The sequence below is a fragment of the Homarus americanus genome, unplaced genomic scaffold, assembly GCF_018991925.1.
Source record: "Homarus americanus isolate GMGI-L3 unplaced genomic scaffold, GMGI_Hamer_2.0 scaffold15794, whole genome shotgun sequence".
NCBI classification, from domain to species: domain Eukaryota; kingdom Metazoa; phylum Arthropoda; class Malacostraca; order Decapoda; family Nephropidae; genus Homarus; species Homarus americanus.
In genome coordinates this window covers 24840-51956 of record NW_024748849.1, presented here as the reverse complement: position 1 = coordinate 51956, position 27117 = coordinate 24840, and the positions used below count along the sequence as shown (strand labels likewise).

At 39.2% G+C, this 27117-nt stretch overlaps 2 protein-coding genes across 9 annotated transcripts in view; one reads left to right on the top strand and one right to left on the bottom strand.

Moving 5' to 3' along the window:
- Positions 1-10749, bottom strand: part of LOC121880489 (CD151 antigen-like) — a 30808-nt gene extending 20059 nt beyond the window's left edge. Inside the window, exon 1 of the mRNA XM_042387713.1 lies at positions 10592-10749. Within this exon, the coding sequence (XP_042243647.1) occupies positions 10592-10604 (13 nt within the window). The 5' untranslated portion in view covers positions 10605-10749. The remainder of the gene's footprint in view (positions 1-10591) is intronic.
- The window catches only part of LOC121880487 (pancreatic lipase-related protein 2-like), a 40958-nt gene continuing 21537 nt past the window's right edge, over positions 7697-27117 (top strand). The window contains exons 1-7 of one of the 8 annotated variants that reach the window (XM_042387707.1): positions 14850-15001; positions 17169-17282; positions 17372-17694; positions 20748-20969; positions 21867-21987; positions 23310-23461; positions 24165-24419. In XM_042387707.1, coding sequence (XP_042243641.1) covers positions 20834-20969; positions 21867-21987; positions 23310-23461; positions 24165-24419 — 664 coding nt within the window. In that variant the 5' untranslated portion in view covers positions 14850-15001; positions 17169-17282; positions 17372-17694; positions 20748-20833. Of the gene's footprint in view, positions 7756-7862; positions 7881-13115; positions 13222-14849; positions 15065-17168; positions 17283-17371; positions 17695-19602; positions 19663-20747; positions 20970-21866; positions 21988-23309; positions 23462-24164; positions 24420-27117 lie in introns of those variants that run through there. The other 7 variants (XM_042387699.1, XM_042387703.1, XM_042387706.1 and 4 more) reach the window with 7 other exon arrangements.

Below are 27117 nucleotides of genomic sequence, written 5' to 3'. Positions count from 1 at the left end.
TTTGCACCAAATATTTACCAAATGCGCTCCAGCTGCAAATGGTATAAAGAATAAAGATTTTTTTTTATTTTTGCGCAATAAATACATACTGTACAGTAGATGATGCATGTGGGAGGTCGTACAGTTGTTATGTCTTCACTGCGCTTCAACTACCGAGCGCGTAGCAAGGTAAGTAATTTCATTCTAACAACCTTTCTCACAGTTGTCTGTAAAATATTTTTTTCGTTATGAGATAATTGTAGTTTTACATTACTGGCTCATGAATATTGTGTAGCCTATGTTTATTATGAAGGAAAAGATGACAAGCTACCACCACCACCACCACAAACTCAAATGTCCCTCTTTGCAATCCAAGATGGCACTTTTTGCCAAGGCCTTTTCAGTCGTAATCACTCTTGCACCAATTCCTATTTCCTTCTTTCAATTTACGTCCATTAATTGTTTGTCCTTAGAACATATTTCATCTGGGTCTCGTTATTCATGACTTGTGTCTATATACTCGGGTTACATTCCATTCCTTGAATCAATATATGATTATTGTTCGACTGAAATTGGCGGTCTTATTCTCCACGATTATAATATTGCTAAATATATATATAAATCCGTTAAGTTATACAATAAACACTAAACGGAAACCGTTCTTATTCAGGATCAAATCCTTCCAACACTGTCCTATGATCGAAAGCACACAATAATATAAGTTTTACTAGATCTTTGCGGTCAATGATCTTTTGTTGCGTTTACTTTTCTTTTATCCTCTTCACCACTGATCGGCTCGTTAGTCGCTTGGGCGGTCTTTCACGTCTCTGATAAGCAGTGGTAGATACTGAGCATGCACCGGCTCCTGAATATATCGGATCCTGCTCCAGTGTTGGTCAAGTCTGGCCTTGAATGCACTCACTCTCGGTGCCGTCACAACGTTCTCTGGCAGATTGTTCCAAGAGTTCTCAACTTTCACTCCGAAAAAACTTGCCCTCACAGTTTTCTGGGCTTGTCGTTTCTTCAACCTTGAGCTATGACCCCTTGTGGGGCGGACGTCCGCCAGGTCCAGGTATGTGCAGTCTCGTTCAAGATTCTCCGAACACTGCTGGAGACAACTGGCAACTCAAGGCCGTTTGTTTACTATAGTACGTAGTAAAAATTATGAATGAATGTAAAAGGTTATCGGTGATTGGTTACCGAGTTCCCCGTTGCTTAATTAATGGTTGGGCTTTGTTGTTTCGTATGATATTATACTACGTACAATAGTAAACACACGGCCTTGAGTTGCCAGCTGTCTCCAGCAGTGTTCGAAAAATCTTGAACGACTGTACATTAGACCGAGTAGTGCCCCTGAGATGTTTGTACACCTCGATTTGGTCGCCTCGCCCATCTGTAGTATAAGCTAGGTAGTTGCAGGCGCTCCAACCTCTCTGGGTAACTGAGGTTCCGTAGAGCAGGCAGTCTGGCGGTCCTCCTTTGGACATTTTCAATCAATTGACAGTCTCTAACATGGTTCCATGACAAAACCCCAACGGGGTTGTCATTTGTCAACACTAACCTAAACATAAAAGTGTTTTATTTTATATATGAGACTGGGGTTTAGTCCGGTCACCCTCTAACATACCTTTGGGGACCTAACGGGGAGACAACACATCACAATACACCCTACATCACTATACACATCACCATACACCCTCCATCACTATACACATCACCATACACCCTACATCACTATACACTATTACAATACAGTTAACAACAAGTCGAGGATCGGTCTGTCTGCCTCAGTTGATACAAGTCGATAATGTGGCTCCTCCCCTCCCTCTTCTTCCACTCTCTTCTCCTGCTCCACCTTCCCTCTCCTCCTGCTCCACCTTCCCTCTCCTCCTGCTCCACCTTCCCTCTCCTCCTGCTCCACCTTCCCTCTCCTCCTGCCCCACCTCACCCCTCCCCCAGCCCCTCCACCCACCTCTACCCAGCTAACTCTTCTGCCTCTCCCTCGGGGCTGGGCGGCGCCTTACCAACTTCTTTCTTAGCATATCATTTCTTACCATTAGTTTCATTTAATATAAATTTTGGGCTTGGACTTTCAAATATTCGGAACATTTTTTTTTACTGGTAACTGATGCTTAAGTTAATAGGACTTTATGATTGCAACACATTTTTATGTGATACGTTAAAATTACACTCAATTAATCCCGATTTTATATATATATAGGTAAAATCGGATCACTTGACGATTAAGACACTCCCATCTTATTTCACCTAATGCTAACCTAACACAATACACATAGCTGAAGCCAACAATCTCGCCTAATCTAACCTCACCTAACTAAAACTCTCCATAATCTCCCAAGTTACACTAGGATGTTTAATCATCAGGTGAAAAAACCTGGGATGCCTGACCTTCAGTTAATCCGACGACTATTATATATACTATAGCATAACCTCTGAACATCGACAACAGTAGGCTATTACTCGACTCGGCAATATCAATACGCATATATTTATTCATATAGATGTATATACATATTAACGTGTAAGACCCGATAGAAGATACAGTGGGGACAAACTTAGCTTCTATCTAGTGACCATGACAACTCCCCAATTCACGAAGTGACTAAAGCGTTATCATTAGAAATTGTCATATCCTTTACACAGGTCCGCATTCTTGACATTTCACAAGTAAATTCGTCACTCAAGGATTAGCCAATGAGATCACTATATTCTGATGACGTCATGCATCTTCCCTGACAGTGGATAAGAGGCGGGGTATATGTGACGTCATACATATTCCCTGATAGTGGATGAGCGGCGGGGTATATGTGACGTCACACACACCTTCTTCCCTAACAGTGTGGGTATAGAATCCCTAGAAAGAATTCAGAGGAGAATGAAACGATTAATCCTGGGCATTAGGAACCTTGAGTACAGAGACAGGATAAAGCATCTTAATTTGCACTCCCTCGAGAGACGTAGAGTGAGGGGCGATATGAGCGAGGTTTATAAATGGAAGTCAGGGCTGAACAAAGGGGACATTACAAAGGTACTCAAACTATCCAACCAGGAGCGAACTCGTAGCAATGGTTTTAAATTAGACAAATTTAGATTTAGGCGTGACATAGGTAAACACTGGTTTGGAAACAGAGTAGTGGATGAATGGAACAAGTTACCAAATATCATCATGAACTCAAATACGCTGGATAGCTTCAAACATAGGTTGGATGCTTATATGAGCAATAGGGGTTGGGTATAAACGGGACTGCCCAGTATGGGTCAATAGGCCCGCTGCAGTTTCCTCCATTCTTATGTTCTTATAGATCACTAACCCTGGCCTGATGATCTCCCTGGTGAAACATGGACGAGGGATCACGCAATGCCGGACGATTTTCTGTGTGGGTATTTACCTACTCTGGGCATGCCGGGCACTGCTTGGCTGCACAGTCCGATCAGTACCCAATTAGGATCACGCTATGCTTGGCAACCCATCTTACCTGAGAGGGTTAGGGTATAAGCTAGGTTAGTTTAGGTTAAGCTAGTTTAAGTTAGATTAAGTTAAGATACCATAAGTTAGGAGAGATTAGGATGGGATACTAGGTTAGAATACCTTAGGTTAGGATAGTTTAAGTTAGATAAGGATAAAATATTAGGTTAGATTAGGTTAAAATACCTTAGGTTAGGGTAGTTTAGGTTAGATAAGGATAGGATGCTAGGTTAGGTTACAAATAATGTCTAGTTCGAGAAGAGGGTGGAATTTCCTTAAGCCTTCTTACAAAATGTCTCCTCTCCTCACTTCACCCCCCTACCCCTCACTTACATCTCCTCCCCTCCCCCAGTCCCAATCTGGCGGCACCTCCCAGTACCTAACATGGCCATGAAGAAACAAGTTACCCTGCCAAAGGTCAAGGCAGGAACCTCTCACTCTCCCTGAAACAAGGAATCACCTGAAGATTATACACCCCTAGCATATTTCACATGATTAGACTCCCTTAGCTCTGTCCTCTTGTTCCACCTTAATACAACCCATGTTGTACTGCTTCCCCCCTTATCATATTTATGTATATCAACTCTACTGTAAAGTATGTATATACTTATAATATAAATGTAAAAAAAAAGAAGTAAATAGAAGTGATAACCGTGGTATATTCTGATGTGTTCTTACTACTACCATGCTATGTATACTGTTCCAGATGATACTGTTACATAATACTTTCTTGAGATAAATGTACAGTATATATCAGGTGCCTTCAAGAGAGCTCAGGCTCTTAACTGGCTCAGCCATGTTAATATTATGATTTTTATCGACTCGATATCTATGTTCTTCTGGACAAATAAACTGTTTCAATATCAATACCTGGAGGTACACACGAAGAAAGCAAAATGGCAGCATAAGGGAAGTGTTTGGAGGGAGGCAGAGGGATGGGGCTGTCGGGTGGTGGTCGCAGCTGTCTGGTCTGGTGGAACATAAAGACGGGCGTGATCCACCTCACTCATCCCGCCAGACTCACGGCTATCATCCTCTCACGTGCCTCACCCCATCCAACCACCACCACCACCAATACATACCATAACCTCCCTACCCATCACAACGTTCCCTGTTCCCACCCATCACAACTTCCCCGTCCACCACAACCTCCCTACCCATCACAACCTTCCAAGTTCCCACCCACGACAACTTCAATGATCCGGGGCAGTGCCTGATTTACGAGTGTTCAGAGTGGACGTCCAAACAGGGCCCCCAACTTTAAATTATCAAAAGAAAACAAAAAAACAAAACAATTTCTTTAGTTATTTTTATTATGCCACTGGCTAGTTAGATTGTCCGTTGTTGTATGTAGCTGGCAACCTAGGGGGGCGGCATAAAGCTAACATATACGCCGTTGCTTGCTCACAGATTGAAGGTAAAACATAATTTATGTAAGAACCTCTACGTTTCCTCCCCCCCCCCCTGTGCCTCCTTTCCCCTTTAGTTCAACCTCTCGAGTGTGACGTCATCAACATTGGGGTCATTCTGGAGGTGTGCGTTTTACCTATTTTTCTTACGATAAACCTTAAAACACAACTGACTTTTTGTTTAGATTGTTATAATTCTATGGACGTGAATGCAGAAATGGTGTAATTTACTGTTCATTTAAGATGTCTTTCGTTATTGTTACACAACCTTATGTCATAGCAAGGTTAGGGTGAGTTATATATTCGTCTTAAAGGTCAAGTACCTCAACATGGTCAAACCCCCGTGTTTTATCTTTATTTAATTACTCTAATATTAATCTAACATTCATCAGGTATTCATTTATAAGTGCGGTATTGTGCATCTAAGCTGTCACTATTTCGCATTTACTATATTCTCATTTAGTGTAAAACGCACACACCATACATGAACTTCCTTTTTAAGTAACTCCATGATGCCCCTCCCTCCACCACACGACCCATCGCCCTTCCTAGTTCCATACGACACTCCACACTCTACCCCGCCAAACTCCACAGGAACCTAACTACTGTCCCCTGGCCCACCCATCAGCAGTAACCTGGCTCTCCACTTAGGTTAAGCCCCTGTGGAGTGGTGCCCTGTTGCACCTCTCCAAAATTTTACACCAACCCTTCTGTTACATGAATATACAGGTATAAAAAGGTTTTGTTTAGAGTGAGTTTGAGGTGAATACAGACTTTATCTGGAGTTACATAAAGATTAGATATAACCCAGCTTAATTCACCTGAAGATTAGACACACCTCAGTTTATTTCACCTTGAGATTAGACGCATCCCCTGTTTATTTCACATGAAAATTAGACACCCCAGCTTAATTCACCCGAAGATTAACCATTTAAAGTAAACAAACTGGGGTGGCTAATGTTCATGTGATCCTCTAATTGCTGCTCAAATACCGAGCAACACACTTAACGTAAACACACAGACACTTAAAATAAAATAAGGAAGCACACATTACCCACACGCACAACCTTAAAACTCACTATCACACGTACATACAAATGAATAAGCACATTCATATACGAACAAATACGTACATAAAAAAGTCTAAATAGCCTTCCTGCAATAAAAAAATACCACAGAATTGCATTAAAGTTAAAAGAAATCTGGGTGTGTTTTGGTCTGGGCCGCGCGACGGGGTGGCTGGACCAGTCAAGTGCCCGCCAGCCTCCCCCTGATAGTGGCGCCCAGTAACTGCGGAAAATAGCCGGCTTAACAACCTCCACTTATTTTTTAGAAAGGGTCTATTGAGCCAGGTCGGGCGGTAAAATAGCTCAAGCGCTATTGAGTCCCTCCCTTACCTGTCCTTGAGGTATGTCAGGTCTCTTCCTGACCTGACTCGGGGTTAGGTTAGATTAGATGAGGTATATCATGCATAATTCAGACTTGGGCAACCTTTCCTCAGTCATTGACCGCATTACAATTTAAGTATTTTTCTGCGGGTCAACCCAACGAAATTTATATCCTACCTAACCCAAAACAGGGGCAGATCCAGGAATCTCCGAGGGGGAAGGGGGGGTTCCCAAAAGTTGTGGGTGGGGGAACATGGTGAGCAAAGCGAGCCCATCCAGGGCTGTAAGCCCGCCAGAATTTTTATTGAAATCTGACCAATATTATGGGCATTTTGAGGCCATTTTGAAGCCATGTACACTTGATATTGAGAAATATTCTGAGGTCAATAGTAATTACCTTTTAGTATACAAAAACGCCTCCATTAAAGAAAAAAATATTGGAATTTTCTGATGAAAAAGGGGGGAGGGGGGTCCGGATCCCCTTGGATCCGCCCCTGCAAAAGTAATGTTAATATTGTATTAGCACGGACAGTGAAAGTTTATCATCGCGTCCACCTTACGATATTTTCAGTTTCCAAATACAGTCTTTTTCCCATTTATGAAATAAATCCATCATACTGTAAATTTTTTAAGTAAAATGTTGATGTTTCTTGACATTTAACAGAAGATGAGTGAGACAGTCTGTAAACACGTTGATTTTTCCTAAAGTAACGGCATTTTTCTTACTTATGAGAAACACCCACCAGAATAATGTCAATGTTAATCTTGGTGCACGAGGAACTACAATGAAGGGTACAACCTTTTTCTTTGAAGGGTACAGCCTTTTTCACAAAGACAGGGAAGGTAGGAAGGGGGGAGGGGTCGCACTCTTCGTCAAGGATACATTAAAATGTTGTATTAATAATTCAATAAAAGGTGAAATAGGAACCGAGTCTGTGTGGGTAGAAATCACGGAAGGAAGAGAAAAACTAATTATGGGAGTGATTTACAGGCCCCCAAGTCTTGGCAAAGAAGCAGCTCAGCCCAAATGGCAGGAAATGAGTAGGGCAGCAAAATATAACAACCTATGCATTATGGGGGATTTCAACTTCAGAAATATTGACAGGGACAACATTGTAGGTGACTATGAATCTGAAGACTTCCTAGACGCAGTACAGGACAATTTTTTGAAACAACTAATTACAGAACCTACTAGAGGTGACAATATATTAGACCTAGTATTAACAAGACTTTAGCAAAGCATTTGACAGAGTACCGCATCAGAGGCTTCTGAGAAAAATTAAGGCTCATGGTATCGAGGTTTTAAATTGCGAGATTGGAGCGCCTGAACTTGCCTAGCTTATACTACAGACGGGCAAGGGGGGACCTAGTTGAGGTTTATAAGCATCTCAGGGGGCACTACTCAGTTGAGTGTCCTTACTTGGAGCTGGCGGACGCTCGCCCCACAAGGGGTCACAGCTCAAGATTGAAGAAGCCGCAAGTCCGGAAAACCGTGAGGGCAAACTTTTTCGGAGTGAGGGTTGTAAACTCTTGGAACAATCTACCAGAAAGTGTTGTGACGGCACCGAGTGTGAGCTCTTTCAAGAGAAGACTTGACCAACACTGGAGCGGGTTCAGGTACATTCAGGAGCCGGTGCATGCCCAGTATTTGCCAACAGTGCGTGACAGAGACGTGACCGATCGCCCGGGCGGCTAGCGAGCCGACCTTTTGGTGAAGAATATAAAGGAAAAGAGTCGTGACCGATCGCCCAAGCGGCTAACAAGCCGATCAGTGGCGAAGAGGATAAAAGTAAAAGATAGAACGCAGAGGGTCAGCGTAGATGGTGTTAAATCTGAGTGTGGCCGTGCAACCAGTGGGGTTCCCCAAGGGTCAGTACTAGGCCCACTCTTGTTCATAATTTACATAAACGATCTAGATACTGGGATCAGCAGTGACATAAGCAAGTTTGCGGATGACACCAAAATAGGGCGGCAAATTAATTCAGGGCAGGATGCAAATGCATTACAGGAGGATCTAAATAAACTGCAGGGGTGGTCTGAAAAATGGCAAATGAAATTCAACACCAGCAAGTGCAGCGTACTTAATATTGGAAGAACAAATACTTATAATGTATACAGCCTTAACAACATCAACCTAGAGAAGTCGACTTGTGAAAGAGACCTAGGGGTACTTGTAAGCCCGGACCTACGGCCTAGAAAACAGTGCGTTAATGTTCGAAATAAGGCAAACAGAGTATTGGGTTTTATATCTAGAAGTGTAAGTAACAAGAGTGCAGAGGTCTTAATGCAACTATATCTTGCGCTAGTCAGGCCGCACCTCGATTATGCGGTTCAGTTCTGGTGCCCCTATTATAGAATGGATATAAATTCACTAGAGTCGGTGCAGCGAAGAATGACAAAAATGATTCCGGGACTTAGAAACCTTCCATATCAGGATAGGTTAAAGAAACTTAACTTGCATTCCCTAGAAAGACGAAGAGTGCGGGGAGATCCCCAAGGCTCAGTACTTGGACCATTATTATTTATCATATACATAAACGACATAGATATCGGCATAGACAGCAACATAAGTAAATTTGCTGATGACACTAAAATAGGACGTGTTATTAAATCTGACGAGGACTCGGCAAAACTACAGGAAGATCTAAACAAATTTTTCGAATGGTCTGAAAAATGGCAGATGAAATTCAACGTCGACAAATGTAAAGTACTCAGTATAGGAGATGTAAACAGGGAACCAGATACCAGATGAACAACGATGCCATAGAGAAATCCGACTGCGAGGGAGATTTAGGAGTAATGATAAGTAGGAACCTTAAACCAAGTAAACAATGTGTTTTTGCTCGTAACAAGGCTAATAAAGTACTTGGGTTCATACAAAGGAGTGTTAGTTACAAGACTAGCGAGGTCATCCTAAAACTGTATCTTGCTCTTGTGAGACCTCACTTGGACTACGCAGTTCAGTTCTGGTCACCGTATTACAGAATGTATATAGAATCCTTGGAAAGAATTCAGAGGAGAATGACAAGACTAATCCCGGGCATTAGGAACCTTGAGTATAGAGACAGGCTAAAGCATCTTAATTTGCACTCCCTTGAGAGACGTAGAGCGAGGGGCGACCTGATAGAGGTGTATAAGTGGAAGGCAGGGCTAAACAAAGGGGACATTACAAAGGTACTCAAACTATCCAACCAGGAGCGAACTCGTAACAATGGTTTTAAATTAGATAAATTTAGATTTAGGCGTGAAATCGGTAAACACTGGTTTGGAAACAGAGTAGTGGATGAATGGAACAAGTTACCAAATATCATCATTAACTCGAATACGCTGAATAGCTTCAAACATAGGTTGGATGCTTATATGAGCAATAGGGTTTGGGTGTAAACGGGACTGCCCAGTATGGGCCAATAGGCCCGCTGCAGTTTCCTCCATTCTTATGTTCTTAAGTGGGTGAAAGGAATCAATAAAGGGGATATAGATAGTTCTTATAATATCCGAGCAGGATAGGACTCGGAGCAACGGATTCAAGTTGGATAAGTTTAGGTTTAGGAGGGAGATAGGAAGAAACTGGTTCACAAATAGGGTGGTGGATGAGTGGAACAAGCTTAGCAACTTTGTAGTAAGTGCGGGAACTCTGGAACGTTTCAAAAGGAGGCTAGATAGATTCATGGATGATAGAGAGTGGTAGTAACTCTCGACAGGAGCTGCCATGCACAGGCCAACCGGCCTATTGGAGAATCCTTATTTTCTTATGTTCTTATGAAACAACCTATAGGTACGTAAGTGTGTACACACACACACATATATATATATATATATATATATATATATATATATATATATATATATATATATATATATATATATATATATATAGGGCTATAGCACACGTGTGTTACATGTGGTGTTTAACAGAAGCTCAAGGCTTCACTGGTGGGGTTTAACGTTACCATTGGCTTAGAGCTTAGAGTCTAAGCCTTAGACCGTATTGGAAAACCATGATTCCATTTACCCCCTTTTTTTTCGTAACTCGTGAACTCCTTTGAAGCCCTCATGGTTATATAGTTCAGATAATATTGTGTGATAATGATCATAAAACCATGGCATTGTGAGAAATGTTGGAGGTAGACCGCTAACTACAGTTCCGTGTGATGGTCACTCTTTAATAGCGAGTCTAGGAAGGTCCACTACAGAGTACCTAACATCTAGCATTAAAATATATATTCCCGTCACAACTTGCATCACTACGTAGAAACTAAAACACTGACACACATTTATAAATCCATCAATATTGAACTTCAACAAGCAACAAGTGATTTGTCACTTACCTGTTCCTGCCATTTTTTTTTAGCCCAGGTGTTGGGAGAAAGTCCCCTGGAGATATATAAAGTTATTATTGAGAAGACACATACATGAAGCTGGAGTTTTCTCCCGCGTATAACCTTACTCTCCCACGGCCAACACAACACTGACGTGACGTTTACTTTAACTTCTCGACTAGGTGCGGCCTCTGGGGGATGATGGCAGCAGGCAGTTTTTTTTCGTAGGATAAATGGAGATCTTTCACAACATAGGAACCTATGTTCATAAATAAACCCAAAGCTAAAATTAGGAGACATCTCCGTAATACATACTGTATAGTCCTGTATACTTAACTGGTATTTTTTAACACTTTACATTACCAGTACTGTACGCAATAATTCTAGAGCGGACAGTAATCAAGGATAAGGACTGTAATAGTGTGTGTGTGTAAAACTCTAGTGCTGATGTGAAAGATAGACCAAGGGGCACAGAATCAACACAAGTATATAAAGCGAGAAGAACGGACTATATCATTCTATAAGAATATCCACAGATGTTCAGATCATCAACTTGTCTACGCCCTTGAGACATGCGGCAGTGTTTACTTTTAATGCAGCTGTACAATACTGGTGAAGACTCAAAGTTAACATTATATAAGCGTGGGCTAATATGACATTATCTTCTAGAATTCTTCACAGGAATTATAAAGGAATTTCTAGGCCAGTGAATTGTCCTGAAACAGGTTTTGTCGTTTAGATAATATTGGATCCTAATTGAGCCAAGTCGGTCGTTTAGCTGATTGTTATAATCCATTCTATTAAACCCATTAGTATTACAGTGCGAGGTCGTTAGACCCCGGAGAGAGCAGCCTGAAGTATCAAAGCAAAATAAAGATAGCCGAAGTGTAAGGGGCAATCTAGTGTCGTCTAGTAAAGTGTTTTATGAACTTTAAACTTAGGGAGGTGAAGGTTGTTAAGTGTCCAAGCTGCCGCCTTGTGCATCGAAGGATAAGTATATCAGTGTGTTATGTTCTCGACAACATCTCGGGAGGATATGAGAGAGATCAGAGGACAATATCTGCCACTAGACTATTGTTACGCCGTCTCTTAATTTACTTTAATATCCAAGGTTCTAGGCGTAACCAAACAAAAAGTAAGTGAAGTAAATTAAAAGGGATTAAAAATAAATAAAGTAAACCTTTAAAAATTTAATTAAATTAAATATTAACAAAACAAAGAGCCTCGTAGGCTGTCACAACAAATTGATTCAATATCAAAACTTTTAAGACACAAATGATACTAAACATCGAAACATCAAAAGAATAAAATAAAGCATTGGATTACGTTAACACTGCATAAACATATAAAAACTAACACTGAAATTAACTAACGTGAAACAACACTGAATTACTTAAATGTAACTAAGCAAGCACTGATGGACACATAAGAGACAAGAATAGGTACTCACATAGATATACCACATTGGTGGCGACAGGGACAACACAGGAATAAATTTAAGTATAAGTAACAGGTGACAAGTGTCAATCAAAACAATGTGAACTGAATGACAAGTGCGACCCTCCGGTGGGTCGTTTAACGATGCAGATGGTCGTTAGAGAACAAAGAATGCTTGTTACAATACTAAATGATGAAATAAGATGGGCTTGAACAAATAATAACAGTTAAAACCTTAACAGCACAGGGTAAAGGTATGGAACAACATGGAAGCATGTTATATAAAATAAAATAAAATAAAAAATACGACACGGTCGTAACACTATGTAGGATACCTGGAAGTGAGCAATGTCAGCTAAGACAATATAGGTTTCGGTAGTTATGGAAACAAGCATTACTGTACAGTATATTCAAACTGTGCGTACACAACTGTGTGTGAGAACATAATTAGATTTTGTTTACATTTGAGCTTAAGCAATTTGGAAGGATTGATGAGTTTAGTTTCATCTATCATTGTCGTTTCTTTGTTTACGGAGTTTTAACATATCATTCATTATTTATCACCTGTTCCTCAGAGTATCTTTTTCATCAATACCTCGTTAGATAAACGTAAACTAACATGGCGCGTCACTGAATTTATGACCACTATTTTAATAAGATATTAGTTGATCATTTAACATACGAGTATATTTTAAGGGCATTGACTTTCACCCAAACTACTGTAGGTTACTCGAAAACATTATCTAAATCAACTCAATCTAATCACAGAGAGATTTCCTTATTTGTACTGGACGAAAAATCAAGTTAAGAGGCATGCGGGAATATTACCATTAGGTGGGCATGAACTCCATCCTGCCCTCAAAGTCGCCAAGAGAACTTTACGGTGATTTTAATGCTCGTATATACCCAAATCCGTCACCCAGTAATGTTACATCAAAGATAAGGATGTCTCTCTTTTATTATGGGTGTACATTAGGGTGTGAGATTTTCGTGTGCGCGGTGTATGATAAATATAAGACACGTGTGACTAGTCTACCAAACCAGGCTCACCCGTCAGAGCTGCCACCTGCTTATATTTCTCACTATATTTGTGTTAGCTCATGGCTGAGTGTCATAACACCGTGTCGGTACAGAGTGGAGGGGGTTGCTGCCATGGCACTTTAAGTGATATTGGTTAGGAATATGAACAAGTGCCTGCCGAGGTGAGTGTGGGGAAGCAGCTACAACCAGGGTGTGTAAGCGGGCTCGTGTAGCAGGCATGGAAGGAGGCGATTGGTTTATCAGGAGGAAGATCACAAGACGAACTTGTATGTCGGGGCGGCGTAGTGTCGGCGTCTCTGATGAGAGTCTGGTGAAGTCGGGGCAAGATCAGTGTTCCCACAAGTTCAGAAGAAGAATTCCCTAGATTGGATCAAAATTCCCCAAATCCATTTCCACACACACACAATAACTATCCTACATCTAGATCCAAGGTTTTCAAAGCATTTATAACTTTTGGCCACTGACAAATATTATGTAACATATGATCAGTTTTGAACTGACCATCACTAAGGTTTATTGATTTTAATTCCTTAATCAAACTAGCTTCAACCAGAAGTCTTTCTGTGACAAAATGATTTGAATACTTCTAAGCTTTTTTCCCAAGCAATGGGATGATTATTATTCCTAACAGAACGAACAGGGCACTGCTTTCAGATGCTGTTCTGATATTGTACTTATGTTGTCTGATTCTGAGCTGCAATTTTTGACCTGACCTGAGTAGTCACGTCGCCCCTCTTCTCTTAAGCTCCTCTACGTGTGTGTTGGTGTGGGGATTAGTGGATGACATCATTATGACCTGACCTCATGTTTAATAAGGTCACCCTGTTATTTAAGCCTCTCTCTGTCCATGTAATCCAGTTGCCTCTGGATAAAGACGAAAGCTAAGGTGCTCCGTTGTTTCCCTTTTCCCGTGTGATTTATCAATATATATATATATATATATATATATATATATATATATATATATATATATATATATATATATATATATATATATATATATATATATATATATCGGTTTAAAATGAAAGTTTTACTGTAGGTTTTACTATTTTTGTGGTTTATTGTTTTATCATTATTATTTAATATTTGGTTAATATATTTGTGGCAGAAACAAAATAAAATTATTGTTTTGGTTTTTCTGACAAGAGTAAACACTCCACTAACATTTCGAGTATTTACCGGTACTTAATCTAAGGTATAGAATCCATCAAAACATAAATGTATACCAAATTAACTACTTAATTTAAAAAAAAAAGGTAATTTTGATTCCAACACTTTATTTAGAGTTTATGATATTTTATGAGTTATGACTTGAGTATATCAACAATGATTTGATGAGCTTCTGAATCGGAAGCATTGCTCTTGACATTTCGCACAAGCTTCAGCAGTTTTGGATGATCGTACAAATTCAGTTGATCAGCAGGTATCCCAAGTGATGGACGAGTGGAACAAGCTCAGCAACTTTGTAGTAAGTGCTGGAACTCTGGAAAGTTTCAAAAGGAGGCTAGATAGATTCATGGATGATAGGAGCTGCCATGCACAGGCCAACCGGCCTATTGCAGACTCCTTATTTTCTTACGATGCCAATCCTTTCTTTCCATGTAGTAGCCCCACAATACTTTCTCTCTTCATGTGTTTAGGAAAGATGTATTATATAAACCAAACACACTCAAATTCCCTAATTATTCCCGAAAATATTCAAAATTCCCCCAAAAAACCCATTTCCCTATATTTGTTCCCAGTACATGGCCAGTACTTGCCAACAGTAACAGAGACGTGACCAATCGCCCGAGCGGATCAGTGGCAAAGAGGATAAAAAATAAATAAAAAAGTTTCCTAACTGCTTTAGGCTCATTGTCTCTACCATGTTTGTTGACCATCACCAGCTGACTGGCGAGTGACGTATAGAAGGTCTTGCACACAAACCTCTTATACAGGGTATGTAATGTACGTCATTTACATTCCCATATATTCAGCTCGTGTGGATTTGGGAGTATTTTGGTAAGAGTTTCAATTATATAATGGAATATTGACGTTCGTGAAGATTACTTAAATATGACTGTATTCCACGAAGCCCAGACGAGAGAGAAATTCAAGGTGTCAGAATCAATGTAAAGACTAATTACCCAAATGTAGCCGCAATGAAGTCAAATTATGGTCCTACATGAATAAATCGGGCTGTGAATCACTTCTCGATAATTATTTGGCGTCATAAAGTCACAAAAAATTGGTAAACTTAATTTAATCTGAGTTGTGTTGTGTTAGGTTAGGTTAGGTACATGCACTCGATCTATTAACTCAGATTAAAGTAAGTTTTCCAATTTTTTGTGACTTTATGACACCAAATAATTATCGAGAAGTGATTCACAGCCCGATTTATTCATGTAGGACCATCATTTGACTTCATTGCGGATACATTTGGGTAATTAGTCGGACCCATGTAAAGGTCACCAAGCCGGAAGAAATAATATGATATCAAGGGGGCTCAGCCCCCCCCCCCCTCGGGATATGTAAATCGTTTGCGATGGAAACATCAAGAAGAAATGTTTCATAGAATTGTCTAAACTACTGATTCCAATAGTGAAATTCCTAAGATTCCCCGAATGACTGAAATTAAAATACTACCCGTTTAATAACCCAACTAGGTTTTCTATTGTGGTACTTAAATATTTTTTCATATGTATTTTGTGCTGATTTGAATGAATATGGCTTTTATTTTGGGGACTAATGCTTATTTATGGAGATGTGACCCCCTTAACACTAGAAATGAAAATGAACTCTTTCATAATGGTCAGGGTTTAGAAATTGAAGGGAAATGGGTTAAAACACACACACAAACAACCCTTGAAAATCTTATCTAACCTATATTCTAACTTATTTTAATCACCGTTTCTGTGAACTTAAATTTTGCACGCTGCAAATCGTGTTTTATGTTTAGTGGATGTGAGCAAGATACAACAATATTGAAGGATTGTTAGTTCGCTAAACACATTTTCACTGACTATTATATTCAAATCTCTTTCACATGAACTTCACATGATGTACTTTGGCCAATCAGAGGACAGTTCTAATCACTTGGGAGATTTACTCCTGCACAAAATTTTCACCTAGAAGTACTCAATCACGTTATGGACCCTTGAGACTTAAACACTGAAAACAAGAAGATAATTATGTTTTCCTCCATAGGTAATTTATATATATATATATATATATATATATATATATATATATATATATATATATATATATATATATATATATATATATATATATATATATATATATATATATATATATATATATATATATACATATACATATATATATATACATATACATATATATATGTATATATATATATATATGAATAGGATTTTCCTGGGTTAGGTAAGGTCAGATTTCCAAAGGTTTGTGTGGTATTTTTTGTGTGTATATTAACCCACATACAGTATTTCCTCATCTTTAAAGCCCCATCCACTTTGGAAGGATTTATTGCTGTTGTTATTGTTAAAGGGATCACATCCCCATAAATAAACATAACCCAAAAAATAAAGGTCATAATCATAACAACCCATTATAAGAAGTAAACAAAATGTAGTTAGTTAGGCATAAAAGTAATCTTTACACTAAACAGGTACTGTATTTTAATATTGTTGAGGTTAAGTTAAGTTTGATTGGTTCATATCTTGAATAGACGGTTTATTGAGTAACCTGACAACTGCTATTTAGAATAAAAATAGCGATTATACTAAGCTGTTCTTGCATTTCTGAACCAGCTAGTTTTGACTAATGATATATTTGAATACAACTTTTTTTATACCTCAAGAAAACTGATAATCAAGTAAAGGATTCTTAGTTATTTGTTTCCATAGGATGAGGTATAAGCTGCTTGAAAAAAAAATAGGGATTCTGGGTCATGAGGAAGACAAAATCACATTTATGATGATGTGGTTGATGATTTATCAACCTACTGTATTGGGCATTTTATATTATCATTATTCAGGTTGTTGAATCACTAGAGAGTATTTTAATGTGTATACAGGAGGCCCCGAGTTACGAACACCCGCCGATACGAACGAGGTCCTATAAGGTCTATTATTTTCAGAATCCGACATACATACAGCTGGTTCGTAATATTAACATACAAGAACTAGTTTGTGAGGCGGAGCGGTGGGCAGGGAGTAATGCGTACCAAGCCATGTGCCTTAAAGGAGCGCAGGTATACCTTACCTTCACCTCAGTAACATATGTGATCAAGTGCAAACCTTTTTTTTTTTTGTGCTTATTAACTATTTTTTCCCTCATCAGGGCTCCCAAATGAATACCTGATGCAAGTGATAGCAGTGCATCCAAGAAAAGGAAAACAATTACAATGGAAGTGAAAGTTTATGTAATTAAACTTTCTGAAAAAGGCAAAACGCCCTCAGTCATATGTAAAGCATTGAGCTTCAGTTGGTCAATGATCAGAATAATTTTGAATGATAAACAGAAAATTCTTCAACATGTAAAAGGATCTACAGTCTACACCAATACACTCAATTGTGACAACAAAACAAAGAAGTGGATTGTTAATTGAAGTAGAAAGATCATTAGTGATATGGGTGGAAGGTCAGCCAGCCCAAGGTTTTAAAGTAAGTGTTAAACTTTAATTTTTACTTTCCTTTACTGTATTTTGTCATTCAGTTTCTTCTTTTCTCTTAAATTAAGTGACTCAATATATATATATAAAAGGACTTTGGCTATGATATAGTACACATTGGTTATGTGTTCTTACTTACAGTCTGCGTGGAATATTAAATCGCGATAGGGCCGACGAACTAAGTTATCGCGAAAATAAGATCATATGTAGTGAAGGCTGTCTCGGGATGCGAGATGTCAAAGCGCTTGGTTTGCTGGCAAGTGGTGACATTTGGCAACTGAGTACGCGTCATGGCTTGTAGTCAGTGCGCCTCTGGCAACTGTGAGGGGAAGATTTATTGCTCGGGTTCACTCGCCGTGTGGCCATTTTTTGTCTGTTCACGGTGCATTAGCCCGACATAATGTCCATCAGAGATGTCCAGGAGGGTTACTACAAGAGACGACATTGCAGCAGTGATTGCATTGTACAAAGCGAACCATGTACTGAGAGAAATTTCGACTCAGACTGGTGTGTGGTTGCGTGTTGTTCAAAATCTTGTCAAGCGTTTCCGTGAGCTTGGAGAGGACGTGTTACCAGCTCCATTACCTAAGTCTGGTAGGCCTAAATTATTGTCTCCACGGACACTTAAGGTTATTTCTCGACAAGTTCGGTCCAATCCCTCACTCACAGCACGTGAAGTGAAAGAGAATAATCCCCGTCTTCTGGGTCACGTCTCGTTACGGTGTGTTCAACAAGCCCTCCACGATAACCTGGGATTTAAGAGCTTTCGTGCCCATCGTAAACCTCTGTTGACGAAGAGACAGAAGGAAGATAGAGTGAAATTTTGCAAGAAATATGAAGTGTGGGATTTAGAGACATGGAGAAGTGTATTGTGGTCCGACGAGGCTACGTTCTCTGTGACTGGTACTAGTGGAGGGAGGGTGTACTGTCCGTCCCACTCAGACGCACACCTCCCACAGTACACTGTAAAGACTGTTCAGCACCCTGGCTCGCTTATGGTTTGGGGTTGCTTTACGTATTGTGTTGGTGAACTAGTAATCCTCCCTAAGAACCAGATTATGAATCAGTACAACTATCTTGAACTGCTCAGTGATTTCTTACGTGAATCATTTGATAAAGCTGAGGCAAGCCTTTTCATGCAGGACGGTGCTCCGTGCCACACTGCTAAAAGTGTCATACAGTGACTCAAAGACTGAGGTACCTTTCTTTATTGACTGGCCTGGCAGTAGCCCAGATCTTCACCCAATAGAAAATTTGTGGTCCATTGTTAAGCGTCGTCTGCGCGACACCGACACATCATCAATCCAGAAGCTAGAGGCAGCCATCAAGGATACCTGGGCTAACTTGCCACCTGACCTCTTGCAAAACCTTGCTGACAGTGTTCCTCGAAGGCTAAAAGACTGTCTGAAGCGCAGAGGAAACGCTACAAAGTATTAATTGAAGTGGTAAGTGTTATTTGACTTTATTTATATGACATAATCATAAATATGCATATTTTTCAGCACACGATCTCACTTTCCGCGCAGACTGTACGTACATTTCCGACTTAAGAACGTCCTTAGGATCGGAACTCGTTCGTAACCCTGGGACCCCCTATATAATAACATTGCAAACAGCTTTTTTCTTTTTTATTGGCCACATGATGCCAAATGAGAATGCAGTACAGTATGTTATTTATTTTATTGCTTTACAGCTCATGGTTGAAGAAGCCACAAGTCCGGAAAACTGTGAGGGGTAACTTTTTCGGAGTGAGAGTTGTGAACTCTTGGAACAACCTGCCAGAGAGAGTTGTGACGGCACCGAGTGTGAGCTCTTTCAAGACCAGACTTGACAAGCACTGGAGCAGGTTCAGATACATTCAGGAGCCAGTGCATGCCCAGTACTTGCCAAGAATGCGTAACAGAGACGTGACCGATCGCCCAAGCGGCTAACGAGCCGATCAATGGTGAAGAGGATAAAAGTAAAAATTAAAAGTTTACTGGTCTTTACGCATTTAGTAAAAATTTAGAGACCCTTATTTAGTAATAAACATCTCTCAAGAGGTTAGGTTAGGTTGGGGATTAATACTTATCAGACACTTATAATATTGATTTCATTAGTCTTCTGCCATTGTAGCATGTGTGATTCATTACCTTGTCATATCAGTACTATTAGCTTTACCTTGTGAGCAGTGAATTTTCATTGAGCTGTGTGGTGCTGGGAAGTTTGTACTATTATCTTTATCTTTATTTGTGATACAGTATTCACTATCCTTTTAGTGTCTTGTTTTTGTTTGTGATATTGAACTACTGTACCTCCATCCCTTCCTAAGGTGTTCAGAGTCTCACACGATACAGTACTTTATGAATCAGTGATATAATCAAAACCATTCACAATTTTAGCCTTTATGGATCACCTCAAGTTATGCCCCTCAAGTGATCACCTGAAGTTTTGCCTTTCAGCTTACCGTAACCAGCCTGAAGTTTTGTCACCCCCAAATTAACTGGGTGGGTTAATCTTCTGGTGATCTTTAAATGCTAAAATTGTGAATGGTCTTGTTCGTGGTCTCGGCTGCACCATTGTTATTAATGACTCATAGACCATAAAACAAGTGGTTGAATTTGGAAGTCTCATGAGTTGTCAAATATGAGAAAAAATAAATGTGAGTCAAACTTCAGTGATCCAAGTTGATGACTGCTGGCTTGAAATAATGTTGAATAACAAAGGATTTATCTCTAGTGACCATTGGGCATGTATCATTTTCAGAGAATACGGAGGATAGTTAAATTATTGCTATTGTTTAAAGACAATTTATTATTTGGTTGTATAGGCAGCATCTTCTCTGATGTATGTAGAATAGTGTCCTTGCCTTATAATGTATGCAGGCCTCTTGATAATGTATGCACTGCCAGATTTGTTCTGGGGGGGGGGAATCTCACATGTCACTTAACTCTTTCTCTCAACCATAAAATTTAATTTCCAATTATAATTATTTTAGTTTTCTTTATCCTGCATCGATGTATGATTTATGATTTACTAACTGATTGATAAATCTTGCACCAACAGTGTGAAGGCTGAGCTTGAACAAGTGATTAGACAATAAGATGAAATCATCATAACTAAGCCTCTTATGTCTGCCTCATCTGCTTATCATGACACATTTTGCTGTAGTTGTGGTTTTATCCCTGGTGATGTGGGGCTTATCCATGGCAGAGAACAACCACCACTTACTTCTCTTTTCTGAGATAACAACTGCATCTTCAGAAGCACCAGGAGCCACAACTGAAGGTAATGTGTGTGGATTCCATTTTCCAGAAGTATCGTACTTGAAAAATAATAATTATTTTATATTTTTTCAAGTTTTATTATGTTTTGAATCCTTTGCTATTTTGTTATTCCAATGATATTAGAAACTTGAAAAAGAAAATGCTGTAATAAATAGGAAACTTTCAAGTGGTAAAGGTTTTCCTGGGCTTACTACTGCAGCTGGTCATGTTATTGAGGTACAGTACAGTATTGTGATTCTATGATATATAGTACAGGATAATACAGTATGTTCTTTAGTACAGTATGTTATCACGGCAGTGTATAGCCTACTTCAAGCTGTGGTTACAGTAAACCTCTGCTTACAACAATATACAGTATTGTGTCTTACATATGTGACTGAAAGTAAGGCATTGCAAGATGCCAGATGTGGAGATACTTTTAGCTGATTTGAGAACACAAGTCTTCTTGGACTGATGACAAGCATTAGGGATTGAACTTGCAAATCCCATTATGTAGCCATGTTGAGAAAATTATCTCAGAACCTCCCTACTTGATATTAATTTTGTCATGGGGTTCAGCTGGACTGAGGTTTGTCACTTGGAAATCCATTGTAGCTGATGACAGACAAGGGAGGGTCTGCATGCACAAGCTTCTGCAGCACCAAGACCCACATAGCTCTCAACTTTCAGCATTAGGTTTCATCTCCCAGACCCCTCTCTTAGGGCGAAGTTTATGGTGACAGTCGAATTAATTGTTTACTTACTGCCAGAGGGTTATCCTGGGTTGCAACCTATCGAGGTGATGGGTAAAATATGCGATTTTCCGAGTCTCGACTCTGCTGTAAAATGGGATTTCCGGGATAAATCCTTGATTCATTTTTATTAATTATCAGATATTTAGTACATCTTGTCTTTACAGAGGATTGGAGCAACATTGATCATAGAAGCCACAAAGATGTTGACAATAGTGAGGTTTCTCTGGAAAGTATTTCTGTGAAAGGAAGTTTGCGTATGGTGAAACACTTCTTCTTGTGGACACGGTAAGTTTAGCTATGAGAAAGGGAAATTAATCTGAAGATTATGGATAGGTAACAGAAAAGATTTGTAAGAGTAAAAGAAAAGTAAGTGTAGGTTAAAGTAAGTTCTTTGTTTTTTTTTATTTATTATTGTGGATTAAATTGTATATTCTTTTAAGACAAAATCTGACCAGTGTTAAAGTACAATGATAACAAAGCAAAAAGTAATTTGAAATGTTCCTTGTAGTTTGCCACACTACATGACCTGTGACAAAATACACTACAGTACTTGTAAGGATATAAGCTTCAGTGTGCTTTTACTAAATCTCAAGTGAACAGAGTTGGAGAGTTTATGAGATAAAACTGATTATCTGGATACTGAAAGCCTTGTGTCTTATAATACAGTGGGGTATGCTATAACGAACGGATTCTACTACGAACATTACTATAACGAACAGTTTTACCTATAAAATTGAGAATGCTATAACGAACGCAACTCCTACAACGAACGCAGATGAATACGGGACTATTTCGTCTGGCGCATGAATATTGTTGTACCGCGGCTCACAGCAAGAGCGTCAGGCGCCATATTGCACCACCGAACTTGTTGAAATTTCGTCTTTTGATGTGGAAGTTCGTGTTTTTTTTATAACTATTTTGTTATACAAGTGTACAATTGTAACAATGAATCGTCAAAAGCGAGTGAGAAAGCTAATAACCGTTGAAACTAAGAAAGAAATTATAAATAAACAGACAAAGTGCCTGTAAGACAGTCACCAAAGAGGGCTAGGAAGAATGACTCCTCTCCTTCCACCTCTTCTCCATAATTCTCTCCTCCCCCTTCCTCCTCTGCCTCCTGTCCTGCATGCTAACAACACTAAGGTAAGATAAAGTACTGTATTTTTTTCAATTTCCACAGAAATTTTTCATTAAGTATTTGGGGGCCTGGAACGGATTAATCCTATAATGAACGAATGCTATAACGAACGAGGTTCTAGAACCAATTTGATTCGTTATAGCATACCCCACTAAAATAGCACAACTTCCTGAATCATCTATTTCTCTTTGGCTTTTCCTGTAATCTTTGTTTGATATTGATGGTGGCAGAAGGGGCAAGTCCACTGCTTTACAGGGAAATAAGTGAATTTTATTCATGATTGAACATTTTACAAATTGAACTAATATTGGTAAGGTTAGTCTGCCAACTATGAATGCACTGGCAGTGTCACATTATGACTGTGTGTTGTCACTTAGCAGATATGCTCATTATATTTTTTATATCATTCTACTGTTGAAAGTTTGAGAATTAGTGTTTCTGTTTGAAGTGGATTGTCTATTTTTTACAGAAAAAATGCAGGCAACAGTTCTTACGAAATTCTGGACCCCACTAAGCTCATCACCATTATAAACAGCAACTTCAGTGCACGCCAGACATTTATTATTATCCATGGGTTTCTTGGCTGGGGAAATGAGGCATGGATTCTCCAATTGAAAGACAGTGAGTAATATGGACAGATATTTTACCCTGATACTGAACATAATGACAGGTTATAGCAATTGTCTTTTCCCTTTATCTAGGGAAATAGTAGTAAGTACTTTAATGAAATACAGTGACATCTCCGTTAGCCGGAACAATTGGTGCAGAGCACTTCCGGGTAACGAGACGACTCTCTCAAAGCCGGAAAAAATCCCTCATCACCGAAATTTTCTGGGTAATGGAAAAATGTTCTCGGAAGTTCCAGAAATTGCCCATTACATCATCTTTTGAACCTGGAAAAATATCCCCCATCCCCGGACTTTTCCGGGTATCGGAAATTTTTTTTCGGAATTGTCTGAAAAATGTGCCCTTCAAAATTTTTTTCCCAAAGCAGGAATTTTTCAGAAAATTCTGGCTTTGGGAACAATTTCAGGTCCTGCTATTGGAGAGTTTAGGGTTTGAGGGATTCCGGCTAATTGAGTTATTACTGTAGGATGTTATTAAAATAGGATTTCTTTACACACAATAATTCTGGGCAATATTGGCCCAAGAGAGAGAATTAAAAAAGTCCTGTAAGTTGTTAGAGCAGTTGTATAAAAACAATATACTTTCTTTCAGATCCTTATAAATTTTGTGTACTATTTGCTGAACTATATCCCAACAAAGTTCCAAGATATTTTCCAGTAAATAAATGGCTGTAACTTTTTTATTTTTTATTCTACAGAGTTGTTGAACATGTCAGATTGTAATGTAATATCAGTGGACTGGCCAGCTGGAAGTGAATGGATTTTACTGACTTACTACACTGCTGTGAAGGATGTTCCATATGTGGCACAAGACACAACCCTTCTTCTTGAGAATTTAGTAACTCAGAAGGCATTAAACCTGAAATATGTACATTTCATAGGGCATTCTTTGGGTGCCCATGTATCTGGATTAGCAGGAAAACCCTTTAAAGGAGAAATTGGCCGTATCACAGGTATGTGTTCTTTTTTGTTCTCTTACTTACATGGCCACAAGTAAGTGGAAACATGTGTATGGGGTTTTTCTTTCTTAACAAGCCGTGTAGTTTATCCCTGTTATTTCACACAAACTAGTACTATACTGTGCCCATTAGTGTCAGATCCCTCCTCATAAAACACCCTCTTCAATTTATTCCTACAAGACCTTCCTCCACAACTTCACTACAGTATTACACTTCTGTGTAAGTGACTTGGCAGTAGTGTCCCAACATTCTAATATTTCACAGTTTATTAGAATACTTTGACAGTACTTTCACTCAAAATTTAATGACAGCTTTGACCTCAAAGTTTACTTTATTAATGATTTGAATGTCCAATTATTACACCACCAGCTATTTGCACAACCAGCCTTCTTCACCACCATGCATGTACACCACCGACCATTGGCACCAACAACCACTGGCACTGTTATCATTCTATTCCAGCATTCTCCTTTCCCACTACCACCAGGGTGTAAGTTTAGGCAATATTACCTGGTCTCACCTCTTGCTTCCACTATGGCACATCTGCCTGATTTTTTACCTCGCCCTGTGACCACCATTCACATTTATCTTGTCAGTGATCATCCTTATGTATAAAACAATCACAAAAACTGATTTGTGCTGTCTGTAGGCCCACCTCTGGCTGGAAATGATACTCCGTTATTGGAATTTGAACTTTTCATTGCAGTTCTATGGGTTTCTTGTGACATAACCCATTATTATTATATTATATAGGAGTTATTTTATTAACTTGGATGATATGTGTCTTGTGTGAGGTATTTGATGGTGCACCTTTGTGCAAGGTACAGGAATTACTGTATGTATTTCACAGACGGCATAAACACAGCATAGAAAGCTGTAACATATGATGCACAGTCCTAGCATAGTAAGAGTGCTGTGGTGTAATGACACTTCTCCTGGATGGTGGTTGGCTATGGTGAGACAGTGAGTGGTTAAGCATATATCCAAAATAGTTGGTGGAACACACTTCCCAATTTTTCTACTATATTCCCATGAAAATGATTTTTAACATATGTAAAGCTTTCTTATTTTGAAGAAAGTACAAATTAATTCTTTATGCCTTGATTATTTAATAACTTTTAAGTCACTAATATGGAAGGGATCACACAATTTCTGTCTGCAGTTGTTTTTAGTTTAATTAAATTGTTTGATATGATGTAAAACCAAATTGACCATTATGCTGTGTTAACTGTGGCTAGACTACAAATAATAGTTATTTTAGGAACAGTTCTCCAAAAAGACCTTACCAAGTATATGAATCTTATTATTCTATGAAGAAAGGTCATTGGATCTTTGTGGTTTTCTCTTAAGGAAAGACTATTTTCTCATTTGTTTTTCTTGCTGAAATGTGTTCAGATATGTTTCCTTTTACGCGTATATTTACATCAGTCAATGCCACTGCTTGTCTGTTCACACTTGTCAATTCCAGCAACTTTTTATATTACCCAGTTACTGTTAACTTTCTGGGACGTAAAAGTTAGGAAATTTTTCCATATATCCATCTGTATTGGGACCAAATATTAGTGTGTGCTGAGCAGTAAACTTTTCTTGTTTATGATGAAAGTGTACAGTTAGCTTTGTTATAATTTACATTGGTCTATATGAGGCATTGTGGCTATTAGTGACACTCATGCCAAAATCATGTTTCGAGAAAACAAGCTTCAAATTTGTTTGCAAAAAAAGTGACAATACAGAGAACCCTCACTTTACGCGGTTAATTCAACCTACGGCGGCCCGCGTAAAGTGAACAACATAACATATGGGATTAATTGAAATAGAGACCGGGCCGACCCCCAAACTCCACTTTTTCAGACACAATACCTACGTTGTAGTAAAAATAACTTCTTAATTTTATGATGGTATGCACACACAATTACTAATTAAGAGAAATATCAATAATATTAGGTTTTTTAACACTTACATTAGTAGAAAAGATGGTTGGGCACACGGGGATGGGGGGTTGGTTCCGAGGCAGAGGGCAGATTATTGGCCCTCACCTGTATCACTTGTATCAATTGTATCACTATCCACCACAGAGGCTTGCAGGGCCTCTTTGTCAAACCCTCAAAGTCCATATAAGTCCATATCCTTACTATCATTATCACTATCACTGACTTGGGCCGGCTGTGGTGGGTGGCGGGTGAAGAACTCGGTAATGTTTTGATGACTGGGCGACCTTGTGCGCACCCTGCTCGCGTCGCTCTCCGCGTAAAGGGGTACACGCACCGCGGAAAGTGAGCATTCCGGTTTCAGCAGGGTACCGTGGAAACGCGCAATGTGGGAACGCGTAAAGTGAGGGTTGACTGTAATTCAACCTAATATGAGTAAACTTTCATAGGATTTGTACCTTATAGTGTGGAAATGTATCTACCTTATTGTGAGAATAAACCAAAATTTTTGGGGGAAAGAGAAGGCCCAGCTGCCTCCCCAGGGCATTGCTGGTATCCGCAGGTCGAACACTGATATTACACGTGCTTGCCCAACATAGACCCTTTGAAATGAGTGTAATTTACCTGATACTGATGGCGATCTTGCAACTTGGGACATTGCCAATTTACTTCTACAGATTCAAGGGAATTGATATTAATAAAAAATGGACTTTTGCATCCATGTCGAGGTCATCACTAATATCTGCAACGCCTCGATTATCTTC